The 13,697-nt window shown below is 38.8% G+C and overlaps 1 protein-coding gene across 1 annotated transcript in view; it reads right to left on the reverse strand.

Moving 5' to 3' along the window:
• Positions 1-835: 835 nt before the first annotated feature.
• Txk (TXK tyrosine kinase) overlaps positions 836-13,697 on the reverse strand; it is a 42,126-nt gene continuing 29,264 nt past the window's right edge. Inside the window, exons 10-14 of the mRNA XM_021722712.3 lie at positions 11,710-11,926; positions 8,666-8,730; positions 6,157-6,275; positions 4,185-4,342; positions 836-1,529 (exon numbers count right to left, since the gene is read on the reverse strand). Coding sequence (XP_021578387.2) covers positions 1,461-1,529; positions 4,185-4,342; positions 6,157-6,275; positions 8,666-8,730; positions 11,710-11,926 — 628 coding nt within the window. The 3' untranslated portion in view covers positions 836-1,460. The remainder of the gene's footprint in view (positions 1,530-4,184; positions 4,343-6,156; positions 6,276-8,665; positions 8,731-11,709; positions 11,927-13,697) is intronic.

Here is a 13,697-nt window from a genome sequence, read left to right on the forward strand (position 1 = left end):
GTGATTACACTTGTACTTTCTTCTTATAGGACTTCTGCAGTACTTAGAATGATTAAAACCAATTTCCAACCATTTCTACAAACAGTGCAAAAGAAAGTAAGATTTAATCATGATTGCTTGTTATTTCATTTTGAATTCAAAGTCCTAGACATCAGAAATAATGAGTCAGTGTCACATTTGGTAATCTTATTTTGTGTCTCCTGCCTTGGAAAGAATAAGTCATCTTATAGAAAAGTAGAGGAGGCATTTACTATGACAAAATAAGGTTTCTTAATTTGTCCAGGCTCACTTGTACCCAGTGTGAAATCTCAGAACTGAAATCAGTTCTGAATTCCCCTAACAATGGTCATCACTGGAAATGGAAATATCATCAAGATCTGTTCAAAGGGGAACTTTGGTTAAGTCCTATAATAATGTTTAAAACTGGAATACAAGCAACCATGTGTAAAATAATCACATATGTACAAAAGGTTGTTAAATAACATGTGGTAAGATTTTCTAAAGACATTTCAGAATGCTCACACCCATGTAGTTCCTAAAGGTATGATTTCTATAAAGATCTGTACAGTTAAAAAGCACAAAGTTCTGCTACAGAGGCTCCTTTACTCCATGACCTGGTAGAATCCACTTTCACCTTCTATGCATGGAATACTGAAGTACAAAAGTCACTCTTCTTTAGGAAAGAAATTTCCTTAGCCTTGGGAAGATTCAGGTTCTCCTGTACCCTCGAGGGTTCTCAGTTATCGCCATGAAGACCAGTCACTAGGAGATTCGTTATGGGACCTGTTTTAGTCAGCGGTTTTTCTGTGGTGACCAAAAGACCCAATAAAAACAATTTTAGAGGAGGAAAAGTTTATTTTAGGGTTCACGGGTTTCAGAGGTCTCCGTCCATAGACAACTGGCTCCATTCCTTGGGACTTGAGGTGAGGCCAAATATCATGGTAGAAGAGTGTGGTGGAGTACAGATGCTCAGGACATGGCCATAGAAAACAGAGAGAGTCCCCTCACCACAGACAAAATAAATACTCCAAAGTCATGTCCCCAATGACCTACATCCTCCAGACATATCCTACCTTCTTACAGTTATCGCCCAGTTAATCCCTATCAGAGGATTAAAGCACCAATTAGATTAAGGTTCTCATAACTATTCATTTCACCTCTAATCTTTCTTGCATTATCTCACACATGAGCTTTGGGGGGACTCTAATATCTAAACCATAACAGAGTCTTTTTCTATCTTCACATAAGACAGGAGTGTAGAAATCCCTCTCACACATGCAGAAAAACTATTGTCAGAATGTTCTCAAACTTAGAACAATTTGAAAAGCCTGTGATCTCTGCCCTATTTCCAGGAATCAGCAGCTCTACAGGAAGATATTCCCTTTAGTGGCATCCCACTCGTGATTAGCTCTTGTGACAATTTCGCAAGATGATCCTCTGGGTTGGCATTGCATTTCAGGTCACCAGGTTTCTGCAATTTCTGTGAGCACTTGTAGCAACTCAGTAAATGCTGGGCGGCCTTTAGGGGTCTGGAAAAGGGAAATGAAGACGTCAGCTCAACTAATAACACTCAGACACCAGCTGTGGATCTTGTTGGCAGAGAACGGGATCCAGCCTGGTTCTCCACAAAAAGAAAAGAGAAAGACATCTTGGCTGAGACACTGTGGCATGATTTGCATTTGAACAAGGCGAGACTGTGAAAATTTAAGAGTAAAGATAACTGCAAAAATAAAATGGCTGGAACTGACTAGCTGGGCATGGTGGTGCATGCCTACAATCCCAGAATCTGGGGTGGGTTGGGGTTTAAAGCAGGAAAATCACAAGTTCAAGGTCAGTCTTAGCAACTTAGTGAGGGCCCACTCCCCATCTTAAAAAAAAAATAAAAAGGTCTGGGAATGTAACCAGTACCCAAACAAACAAACAAAAAACTATAAATACTAGCCACATGTGGTTATTTAAATTTAAATTAAGTAAAATTAAATAAAAGTTCAAGTTCACTTCTTCAGTCACACTAATCACTTTTCAAGTCCTCAATAGCCAGAGGTAGCTACAATATTGACAGCGCAGATACAGAACATTTCCACCATTACAGAAACATCTATCGGACAGCAGCATCACCTTGGAACCCTATTTGGATGATCTGAAACCTGACACATATAAGGGCAAAGAAAGATTTCACTCAAACAGCAAAAGACATGTTTCCATGAGGGACTTTGTGGATCCTGGGGCACAGGCTGTTCTATCTTTAGGCCCAGTCAATAAAATCCCTGGTCATGGAGCCAGGAATCAGAACATTTTTTTCTATTTCACTGATGGATGTGATTTGGCTCTGGATTTGTGAGGAAGAAGAAATGGCGCTGTTGTTTTTGGCATCCTTGAAATCTATAGGAAATGGAGTTATTCACAATATCTGCATTCTCATGCAGGTCACTGTCAGTTGGGTGGTGGAAGACACCACACTTAGTGGCTCATAAACAGAGGGCTCCAACAATAAGGATGGAGCAGATGATAACAGCACACATTAGAGTCCTCTCTAAGACTCCAAAAATAAATTGCAGAGTCTCTTGAAGAGGCTGAAGTTCTGCAGGCAGTGGTAATGCGATCTCATTTGAGTCTAGGGGTGCCTAAACACTTGGTGCAAAGTAATGGACACAGTCAACTTTTGCTAACAAATAAGCCAACATAATGAAAACACTGTTTTAATCAGTTTTCCAGTGACAGTTTGAGATTGAGGTCATTTGTTAATCTTTCTGGGAGCACCCACTTACCCCTCCCCCTTCTCTGTCTCACATCCAACAGATATGTAACATCTCACTAAGTATTCTATGCACACATACATGTGGATTGTTTCATATACATTTGCTGAAGTTATGATGAATTTATCCCCTAATAAGTCCATCATAAGTTGAAAATATTATAAATCAAAAATGCACTCAATTCACCTAATCTACAGAACATCATAGATGAGTAACACTGTCCAACCTAGAGTCTTGGTTGTTTACTGTGATCATGTGGCTGCCTGGGAGCTGTGGCTTACCAACTCTGCCCACTGTCCTTCAGGAGAACCATACCTCATTTTTCTATCCCAGGAAAAAAAAATCAAAATTAAAAAATATGGTTTCCATTGAGTGTGTGCCACTTTTGTACTATTGTAAAGGTGAACTTTGGTAAGTCAAACCATTATAACGATCATGTGTATCTTCCTGAGCTCTCTATGTTGTTATTGCAAGATGTTCTTAAGACAGCTGTTTGCTCCCAACAACTTACTTAACATTTTTCTATATCTTTCAAGATTCCCTGTGGACCAATTAATCATGTGTAACATATTTTAATTCATTGGGAATTTTCATAATTCCTGATGGGAACGAGCACATTGCTCTTGAAATACTGGCTTTTCCAGTGTCTGTGGTTTAGGAATAGACTGATTTTTTTTTTTTCTTTCAGGCAGGAGGAAACTCCTCATGGGGCTGTGACTTTTCTAGCCCGAGACCATCAGCGGCAAAGAGAATAGAGCTCTCAAAGCCGCAGGGGAGTCTGATGAGAACAGAGGGGTGTGTTGAGTCAGTGCCCAGAAAAGGCAGAACTGGGACAGAAACCCCTCTACTTTATTTTTTAAACTTGGCATTTCAACCAAAGAAGAAACGGGGCTCCTGAGAGATGATTTCTAAGTGGTGATTGCTGGGACACACTCTGCTTTCATTTCTAGTTTGCTTTTCTCTCTCCAGCAGGAGTCTTAAGTGCCATAGAGAGATGAAACCCATTCCTTCTAACCTTGAAAAGCAAGGAAAATCAAAGTGGAGTGAAGGAAATAAAACACCAGCCTTCTTTTTCCATGTGGAAGCTTAGCAAACCGTGGTTCTACCCTTGGGTTCACCGACCAATTCTCAAAAGGTCATATCTCATCGTTTTGGGCTTCAGTAACACCAACGGTTTCTGCAAAAACTCATCTTAGAAAGATAAGATTTGGCAGACATACTGAGCTCCTCAGCAGAGAGGCCACTGTGAAAAACAAAATGCACACATGACTGTACAGTGGGAGTTTCAAATAGAATGAGTATTCTGTCCCTCAGGGTCATCAAGAAGACAAGCAGCTTTTACCGCCATGAGAGTCTTGGGTAATGTTGGTGAGAACAGATTTGCTTTCATGGGCTGGGGCTGCCAACCAGGAAAGGCAGGACACTCACCTCATGCCAGCAGCTGTACATAACTTCATATACAGACATGGGGGCCAGGTGAGGGCGATACAGCCGGAAACCGTTAGAAATGGCTTCCACGACTTGGAGATTTGACTTATTTTCAAAAGGCATTTTTCCTTCTGTGAAAACTTCCCACATTAAAACTCCTATGAATAAAATGCACAAAAACAAGAGGTTGGTAGGAAATTGTTACTTAGAACTGCAAGAACAGTTGACTTTAAATTACTGTTATTTTATTATTTTTCTTCTTCAGCCTTTGAGTTATAATCATCCAAAATGAGACTCTTCTATCTAGGAATCAGGCCATGTACACCTGAGTGTTTGAAGAGTACTGTAACTCAAACACAACCCCAGAGAAGGCAAAATCTTTCCTTTTCCATTTGTCTTGATGACCTCCATATTGGAAGAAAATGCTGGCGGCAATTTCATTTCCAAGTACCGCTCACATCCCCATGCCCTGAAATCAATGAGCCTTTCTGCTACTCCATAGAAAATGACAGAATTGTGTGAACCTCTGCTGCCTGCTAAGACTAAGTTTTTCAGCGGTGGGTGGCACAGGTTCCTCTTTTACTGAAATACTACACTGCTGGGCAGGGGCCTAGACTGTCTAGTGGGAACTCTGTACATAAGGCAGTGTTTAGTAATCACTGATTGATTGTTGATTGACTAGTGAAACTCCTTTAAGAACTCCCAATTTGAGTTCATTTAACTATAAACCTGTTTTACAAATATTTATTTGGTATCGGATAGAAACCAGGCCTATTCTTGGGCCGGATGATTCTATAAGAATGAAACTAGTTCACCTCCTTAAGAAGTTCACTGTCCAGGGAGGAAGAGAGAAAAGTGGTCAGGTAATATTTAGGCGGTTCTCAATGTTCCGTAGCCACTTGATGAAAGAGATGAAGCCCTCGTATCACTATTCAGAGGTCTCATAACTCACCTATGCTCCCCAGTGAAGCATAAAACATTACCTACAGCACCATAAGGCAATGGAGAGGTAATGAGAGCAACAATACAAGCATAACCTCACTAGGGACAATAAAATTCATACCCTTCTTAGGGCCCAAACCCAAAAGTTATCCAGGAAGTTCTGAATGAAAGAAAATAGATAGGTCTTTGCATATTTATTGCCATGTTTTGAGAATCAAGCCAAAGAACAAACTGCATTAGACATGGTTCCATGGTTTCTCTTCCTCAGTGAAGAATATCACCCAGTATAAATTAACAAACAGATCCTAAAGACACCTATGTCTAAACCTACAAAATGTAAAGGTCATGAAGTAAATGAGATGGAACCACTTTTTTTTTTTTTCTAATTCAGGTTTTAAGTTCAGGTTGTCAACTGAGCAATTGACAAATAGGCTGCTTAGTAGTTAAGGAATAAAGTTTATTAAACACACATAAATTCAGTGATGACTTAAGATCATTTTTCCTTCAAATCTTTGTAAGATAGAAAAGTTGGTTGGGTTTGTTTGCTGTATCAGTAGAGTCTTTGCTAGGGTTTTAAAACAAGCGCTCACCAAGGAAGAAAAAGTTCCAAAAAGACAGACTAATGTAAAAGGTGTTTGATGCCAGTTGCCAAAGATGGTCTGGATGTGGTTAGAGCACAACAGGAAGCACAGCTACAAAAATACCTTTTTTTTTTTTTTTTTTTTTTGGTACCAGGGATTGAACCCAGGGGCGCTTAACCACTGAGCCACATCCCCAACCCTTTTTACATTTTATTTAGCAACAGAGTCTCACTAAGTTATTTAGGCCCTGGATAAATTACTGAGGTTGACTTTGAACTCTGGATTCTCCTGCTTCAGCCTCTTGAGCCACTGGGATTACAGGCATGCACCACTGAGCGTGGCATGAGAAGAATGTTTTTTAAAGGTCGCCTTTTATTAAGAAATAAAGATTAAAAGATTACCCATTTGATTAAAACAAGCAGCACCAAAGGAGCATGGAATGCACTCACCAAATGACCAGACGTCAGATTTACTGCTGTATTTGTTGAAATGGAAAACTTCAGGAGGGGACCACTTGACTGGGAACTTGGCTCCAGAAGAACTGATATATTCATCATCCAAAACATACCTACAGTCACCAGATTCAAAACACACTGTGTTAATTACCTCCACGATCTATTAACTTAAAATCCCTGATTTGCCAAAAGACATATTTTACCCCAGAAAGGTTCTATATACATTCTCTTCTCATTAGCAGAGTGTGAAATTATCCTTCAGAGGGTTTTCTTCCCCAAACCAAATCTCATTGTGTTTATTTTCATTGGATCTTAGAAAACCATAACAATTCCTCAGTTCAAAATAGTGGCCTACTCTATATGTTTATTTTGATTCATTCTTAACTATATAAAGAGGCATTCCAAATGTTCTAACAGCCAAAATTATTTTTTTAAAGATAGAGAAGAGAGAGAGAGAGAGAGAGAGAGAGAGAGAGAGAGAGAGAGAGAGAGAGAATTTTTTAATATTTATTTTTCAGTTTTAGGTAGATACAACATCTTTATTTTATTTTTGTGTGGTGCTGAGGATTGAACCCAGCGCCCCGTGCATGCCAGGCGAGCGCTACTGCTTGAGCCACATCCCCAGCCCCACAGCCAAAATTATTAAAAAAGAAATAAAAGACCAGACTTCTTAGACTGAAAAAGGAATGAATTCTAAATTGAATGCTATATTTTCTTTCATGTACACATTTTTGTGGGGCATAGAGAAGGGGAAGGGAGAATAAAAGCATATGAGCAGAATACACTTTGATGTGAAAAACCTCTCAAATATTGGTATGATAAAAAGAACTAGGAATTGGAGAAGATAATGCTAAGTGAAGTAAGCCAATTCCAAAAAACAAACGGCGAATGTTTTCTCTGATATAAGGTGACTGACTCATAGTGGGGTTGGGAGAGGGAGCATGGGAGAAATAGACGAACTCTAGATAATTGTCCTCTCCTTAAAAAAATATGAAACTCTCTCTCCTCTCTCTCTCTCTCTCTCTCTCTCTCTCTCTCTCTCTCTCTCTCATTTTTTTTTTGTACTCAGAAATGTCAAAGTATGGGAAACTGGAGAGAAGATACAACTAATGTGTGCTTGTTGCCCCTTGAATGCACAATATAATTTTAAAATTATTTATTATTATTATAAATTATAATTTTTAAATTATGAATTAATGTTGCTCCCACACTCCCACTTTTCCCCCATGTACTCCATCTCACACCAACTTTAAGATCTCCCAGATTGAGTCAGAGGTCATTCTACTTAGATAAAGAATGAATAAGAGGAAATAAAGGAGCAAAAGCCATTTTCCATAGACTTGGAGTTTCTAGAGTCTACACAGAAAAGAAGGACGGGGTTATTAACAAGGCATTTGGGGATATGGATCATGAATTCTCACCACCACCACCACCACCATTCATCCATTTACCTAGAAAAAGATTCCCTGGGCTAAGAGGAAGGAAGAACTGAAGGGAAAGAAAAGGAGTACCAGGCATTGGTGATAACTTCTACCCTGTAAGGGCGGCCCAGGTCACATAGCAGGAAAAGATGCTCCTACTCCTATATTGGGTCCGTGAGACTCAAGATCAAAACAGAACATATGCCTTCTTTCCCAGATGATGGCCCAGGAAAGGCAAAAATTCCAGAGAATAAATGACTGTGGATGTGCCTAGGTAAGTGAGATCTATGGAATTTTCTAGTCATAGAGAATGCCAGTTCTGAAGGAATTTGCAGGCAGAAATTCAGAATGAGTGAGAAGTCACCTGTGTGGTTGGCTGGCTGAAGCAGGAGCATGGTGGTTACAAAAATGTCATTGTGCATGGATAACAGCAGGACCAGAGAAGTCACCTCCCTCCCAGAACCCAGCCCCATGACACATCTAGAACTGGGACACTGATGTTGAAGAAAGTCAGAGAGAAACCCTGGATTTATTGATGTTAAGTTTCTAGTGCCCCCAAAGAAAAGGGGACTCAAAATGTTAATTACATTGAGTTGCAAAATCCATGGCTAAATCTCTCACACTCTTGAGTTGTAGACTTGAAGCCAGCTACTCCACTCCATAATACATGTGTTTGATGGTGACCTAGAAAGTCAGGGCTGAACAAATACATCTTTTCCTTTTTCTTCCAAAAATCTACACTTCTCAGGAAAGTATTTTTCTTAATCTTACACAGATGAGTGGACTGAGAAATTCTTTTTGATTTAAGACCTACCATAGTTTTGTTAATGATGACCTGAAAGATGAGAAGGGCCCACAGTAAGTAAATGCCTATCTCACAGTTAAAACTGGCACAGGTCCTGAAATCCAAAGTGGGTCAGCGGGCCACACAACCACACCAACACTTCCCCCAGATGAAAAGGGCAGAGGAGAGCATCTTCCATTTCTCCATAGATAAATGTAAGATTCCTTATAATGAGTGGAAAATATAGATACATATATAAATATAGCTGATTTAAATTATATCTAGATTTATCACTTACCTGGTCATTCCAAAGTCCGAAATCTTTACTATACATGTAGAACTGACCAAACAATTCCTTGCTGCCTATAAAAAGAAGAAAATAATCCAATTTGACTCTAAGTTTTTCCTTCAAGAGTCTCTGAGCTGGGGGTGTTGCACAGGGTGCTGGGTCATTCCCAGCATTGAGAAAAGCATCTGCTCTCCTTTTCCTTAGTTTTCACACACCCCTTGGTGTGGCCAGCCATGCTATTGTTATGATGATACCTATCAACGTTACATATGATTTAATAGCCTGCCTTTATAGGATGAATTTTACTGATTCTTTAATGTAGTAACAAACTGAAATGTCAACAGTTTTTAAAATGTTTAATCTTTCTCATGAAATATACTTCATAAATATGAGGATTAATTTAATCTAACAATGATAAACAATGAGTCTTTGCCTAACGGTAGTATGTTTTGTTACTTATCAAGTAAAAGAAGAAGCCCAATATCCATGATAGATAAGAAAAGTCATTTCATATCTTTAGGATCTCTACTAGGTGATAAAAATTAAGAAATTTTAGTTTAAAAACTGAAATTTCACTGAAGATAACTATTTTGTAGTGATAATTTCATATAAAATTACTGCAGTGAACTAAATATGGTACAATATAAAATCAACATAAAATAGTTGATTCCCAAACTACCCATCTTTACCAACTTAATCAAGAAAATCATTAATTTGGTTGTTTACCATCATAAAGTTGAACTGCTTGATAGAATTTTTTTCTTTTCAGCCAATTTGTGGTTCAATGGGTCCAGCAACAAAAGCAAAAAACTTAGCCAGGTGCAGTGGTGCACACCTGTAATCCCAGTGACTCCAGAGGCTGAGGCAGGAGGAGCACAAGTTGGAGGGCAACCTGTGTAGGGATTCTGACCATTGAAATGTACAGGAAAGCATTCCCCTAGTAAGAAAACTCCCAGCGGGTTGGGGGTGCGGACAGTAATAGGCACCCTTAGAATGCCCTGTAATCTCTCTTAGGATCTAATAATATAGCTAATAAATGTGCAATATCTAGCTGGTACGGCAATGCTCTGAGATGCCTTTATGTTAGAGCTTCATCAAGCCTCGCCCTTGATTGCAGGCACATAGCTCCTGGGAATAGAAGAAGTTGTTTGCTAGATAACTACAATGTTTCATCAAGCTCCTGTGCTCCTGGAGCTGCCTGCCTAACAGTAACTTCAGACAATGGACTTTCTTGAGAACTACACAAAGCTCCTAATGTTGCATATTGTAACTGCGAAATGTACCTGCAGAATAAGCCACCTTACTGATACTCTAAATAATAAAGTGATTATGGTACTAATGACCTAATGTAACCTAGTGGTATAAATACATGTGGACACTGAGACAAAGAGCCCTGCCTCTGCATCTTGTCTCTCTGTCTCCTCTTTATTATTATTCCTTACAAGCCTGGGCAACCTAGAGAAACCCTGTCTCAAAATTTAAAAAAATAAAATAAAATAACAAGGGCTGGCACCTGTGGGCACAATCTGTAGTATGAAAAAAAAAAAAAAGAAAGAAAAAGGCAAGAAAGTTGAAATGGTAAACTGGAAGGAGCCAGCAAGAATAACGCCGGCAGGTACCAACCATGATCTCAAAGCCAAACCACAAGAATGTCCTTGACAGAACAGACTCGTTATTAGCTGATAAGTTTTATGGAGCATGTAGGTAGATAAAACAGAGCGTAAAGAAAACAATCAAGGGAGATACCAGGCATAGGAGAACCTATGGGAAACTAACCGAGCAAATAGAACAATGAAGATGGTCGCACAACTGAGTTTTGAATTATAACCCAGGAAAGACAAACCTATAGAGACAGAAAAGTGAGCTAGGTGCAACAGATAGCATATCCATCAATTCAAAAATTTGCTCAATAGCTCCTGTGTGCTGGATACTGGGAGATATGCCATGAGGGATGAAGAACAGGGATCAGTCCCTTTAACTGCCCCAATTACATTGCAGAACTCTCAGATGAGCCAGGCACTGTTTAACGAGCTTGCACATAGTCATTCATGGACTCCTCCCACCAAACCCATACAAGGGAGTTACTATAGTTAATACTGTTTTACTGGTTAACAGGCTGGCCTAGGGTCATACAGCTAGTAAACAATGTAAAAAATTAACTATTATATGAAGCAGTAAAAAATAAAAGTCATGGGTGGGATAAGCTTACTTCCCAAGGTGTACCAGAGCCAAGGTAACTAGGCCTCCTTTCTCTCCCCTATATAACGTGGACAAGTGACAGAAACAGGAATGTGGTCACTCTTGGTCAGATGTGATGGAAGAAGAGGATTAGTTCTAGGTGACAGTGTCAGGGGTTTCTTACAGAACCTTCATATACTCATTTAAGTTAATTTTTATATTCAGAAATGAGACATGGAAGGATGTAGAAGGAATAGAATGAATATCTTGAGTAAGTGTGGAATGAACAGAACACGTTATTACAGGGGAGCAGTGCTATTAACATTTGTTTGGGACAAGATAGTAATTTTTTAAAAAATCAGAATGTTCTAAGCATTTCTAGTCTCCTTCCCTTAGTAATGCCAATAACTGTCTTGCAGTACTGTCAGAACCAAACAGCTGCACACTGTGGCAACTGCACCCCGGGGAGAGAACCACTGGAATTCGCTCTTCACTGTTGTCTCAAGTACCTAGAAGAGTGCTTGGCATAGACTAGGCACTTGGCACATGTTTGATTACATGTTCAAAGGAATAAGGTGGAAGGAAAGTAAACAGAAGGGAGAAAGCAAGAGGATAAACCAAAGTAAATCCATTGTGATTAACTGACGGACTAGGTGGTTAATTAATTCAAGGCACATTTAGAATAAAATACTAGGTTACAACATCCCGGGGCAATAAAAAAAGTAAAACTACATTTCACCACAAATTACATAAAGAGGAAAGGTTTTAAAATGAAGTCATAGGATATATTCTTCAAAGTATTGAAAGTAATGACCTTCTCCTTCCAAACACAGGTACAGTGTGTGAAACAAGAAGGGAATTTGCACCATACTCACTAAATCTCTGTGGATATAGCAGTTCCTCTCCAGATATTCCATTCCTTCACACACATCCTGGCACACACTCAGGAGCATCTCCTTCCTAAGCTTTCCTTTTCTGTCCCTGAGGTAGTTAAGCAGGCAGCCATTCTCCATGAACTCTGTCACAATATAAAGGGGCTTCTGCTGTATACACACCCCATAAAGCTGAACCAGCCTTGAATGGGATAGTTTCCTGTTGAAGAAAAACAGAGCAGTGAGCAGAATCGGTTTTGCAATTCAAAGTGTTTGTTTTACACAAGTGGCAACGTTTGCCATCCATATGTCATTTTCATTGTCAAGATAAACATCAGCCCAACCACAGAGAGAGTATTTTTCTTTCCACTTCACACACTGAGAAAGTGGGGTCAGAAATTTAAGCAGCGCTTCCAAAGTCATCGTTGCCGTGTGTCATGTTCTATGTTAGCATTCTAGTTTTCTCCTTTCCATCTTGTAAACCTTCTGCTTCCTCATTACTGCTTCTCCAGGCCCAGGCCTCAGAGATCTGCTCCTTGACTCCCAACCTTTCTAACTCAGACAAAAACTCCTGGATGGACAGAAGAGAGGAGTGATCAAAACCATCAAGCTGGGCACAGTGGCGTATGCCTGGAATTCCAGCAGCTCGGGAGGCTGAAGCAGGAGGAATTTGAGTTCAAAGCCAACCTCAGCAATCCTGAGGCACTAAGCAACTCCATAAGACCCTGTCTCTAAATAAAATACAAAATAGGGCTGGGGAGGTGGCTCAGTGGTTGAGTGCCCCTGAGTTCAGTTCCTGATACCAATAAATAAATACATACATACATTCTAAAGAGTAAAGTCATTTTCAATGGCTTTAGAAATTTTTAAATAGAGACTAAGAAAATATTTACCAACATGAAATCTTGCTTTGTATTTAGTAATTACATACACACAGGGACCTTGAATGTTGTCTGTTAAAACATACCCAGAAATTCCTAGTCATCTAGACTTCAAAAGTTTATTGTTTCTTCTGTGAAATATAAAATGCAATCTCTAAAGGCCTTTTATGCTAACTGATCACCATGGAAAATAACTTTGAATTAATGTTTGTAATTTTACAAGATGTATAATAAGCAATTCTCTGTTAGTCAAAAGTATTTTGAAAATTACCTCTTCTTCTCATTCAGAACAGTAAAATAAACTCAGTGACTCTGGAAGAATGTTTACCTTAAAACAAAGTACATGATGTGATTACAGACACATTACCATAAAATCGATTTGTGAAAACACTCCAGTTAATGAAGAAAAGGCACTCAGAGACCCTAAACATTATTTTAATCTTGGAGATGTGTATATATATATACACACACACACACACACACACACACACACACACATATACATACATATACATATCTACATATCTTGTCAGATTTACCTTTCAAGTTCTCAAAGTATACTTTCAGTTAAGGAATGCAGTTTATGTGTGCCAAGCAATGGCAGGAAAGCAAGTCTTGAAATGGAATATTAATTTGCCATAAGAAAGCCACCAACCCAATATCCACAAGGAAACATTTGAAAATTGAAACATTACTCTGCATTGGCTTACAAGACCACTGGCAAAAACCTATCAGAACTAAGGCAAAAACAAATAAACCAACCCTCATGTATATTCAGTCTAACAAATAAGACAAATATTTCTCATCGGCACAGGAAAAGTACATTCTTGTTTGCTTTAAATTTAGTACTTCTTAATAACTTAGAGAAATATATGAGTCATTGTAGAGCAAATGTCATTAATTTATCAAATATTAATAAATACCATTTATTAATATATTTGCTTATTAAATATTATTTATTCTATATTTATTTAAATTTTTCAAACCCATTGTAGATTTCTCCATTGTCCTTTTATGTTTATTCCCTTTCCTGTTGAATCAAGTTTCATGGTTTTAAATATCATCTCTGGTGATCACTCTCAAATTAATGCCCTCCACCTTGACCTTCCT

The sequence above is a fragment of the Ictidomys tridecemlineatus genome, chromosome 9 (assembly GCF_052094955.1).
Source record: "Ictidomys tridecemlineatus isolate mIctTri1 chromosome 9, mIctTri1.hap1, whole genome shotgun sequence".
NCBI lineage: Eukaryota > Metazoa > Chordata > Mammalia > Rodentia > Sciuridae > Ictidomys > Ictidomys tridecemlineatus.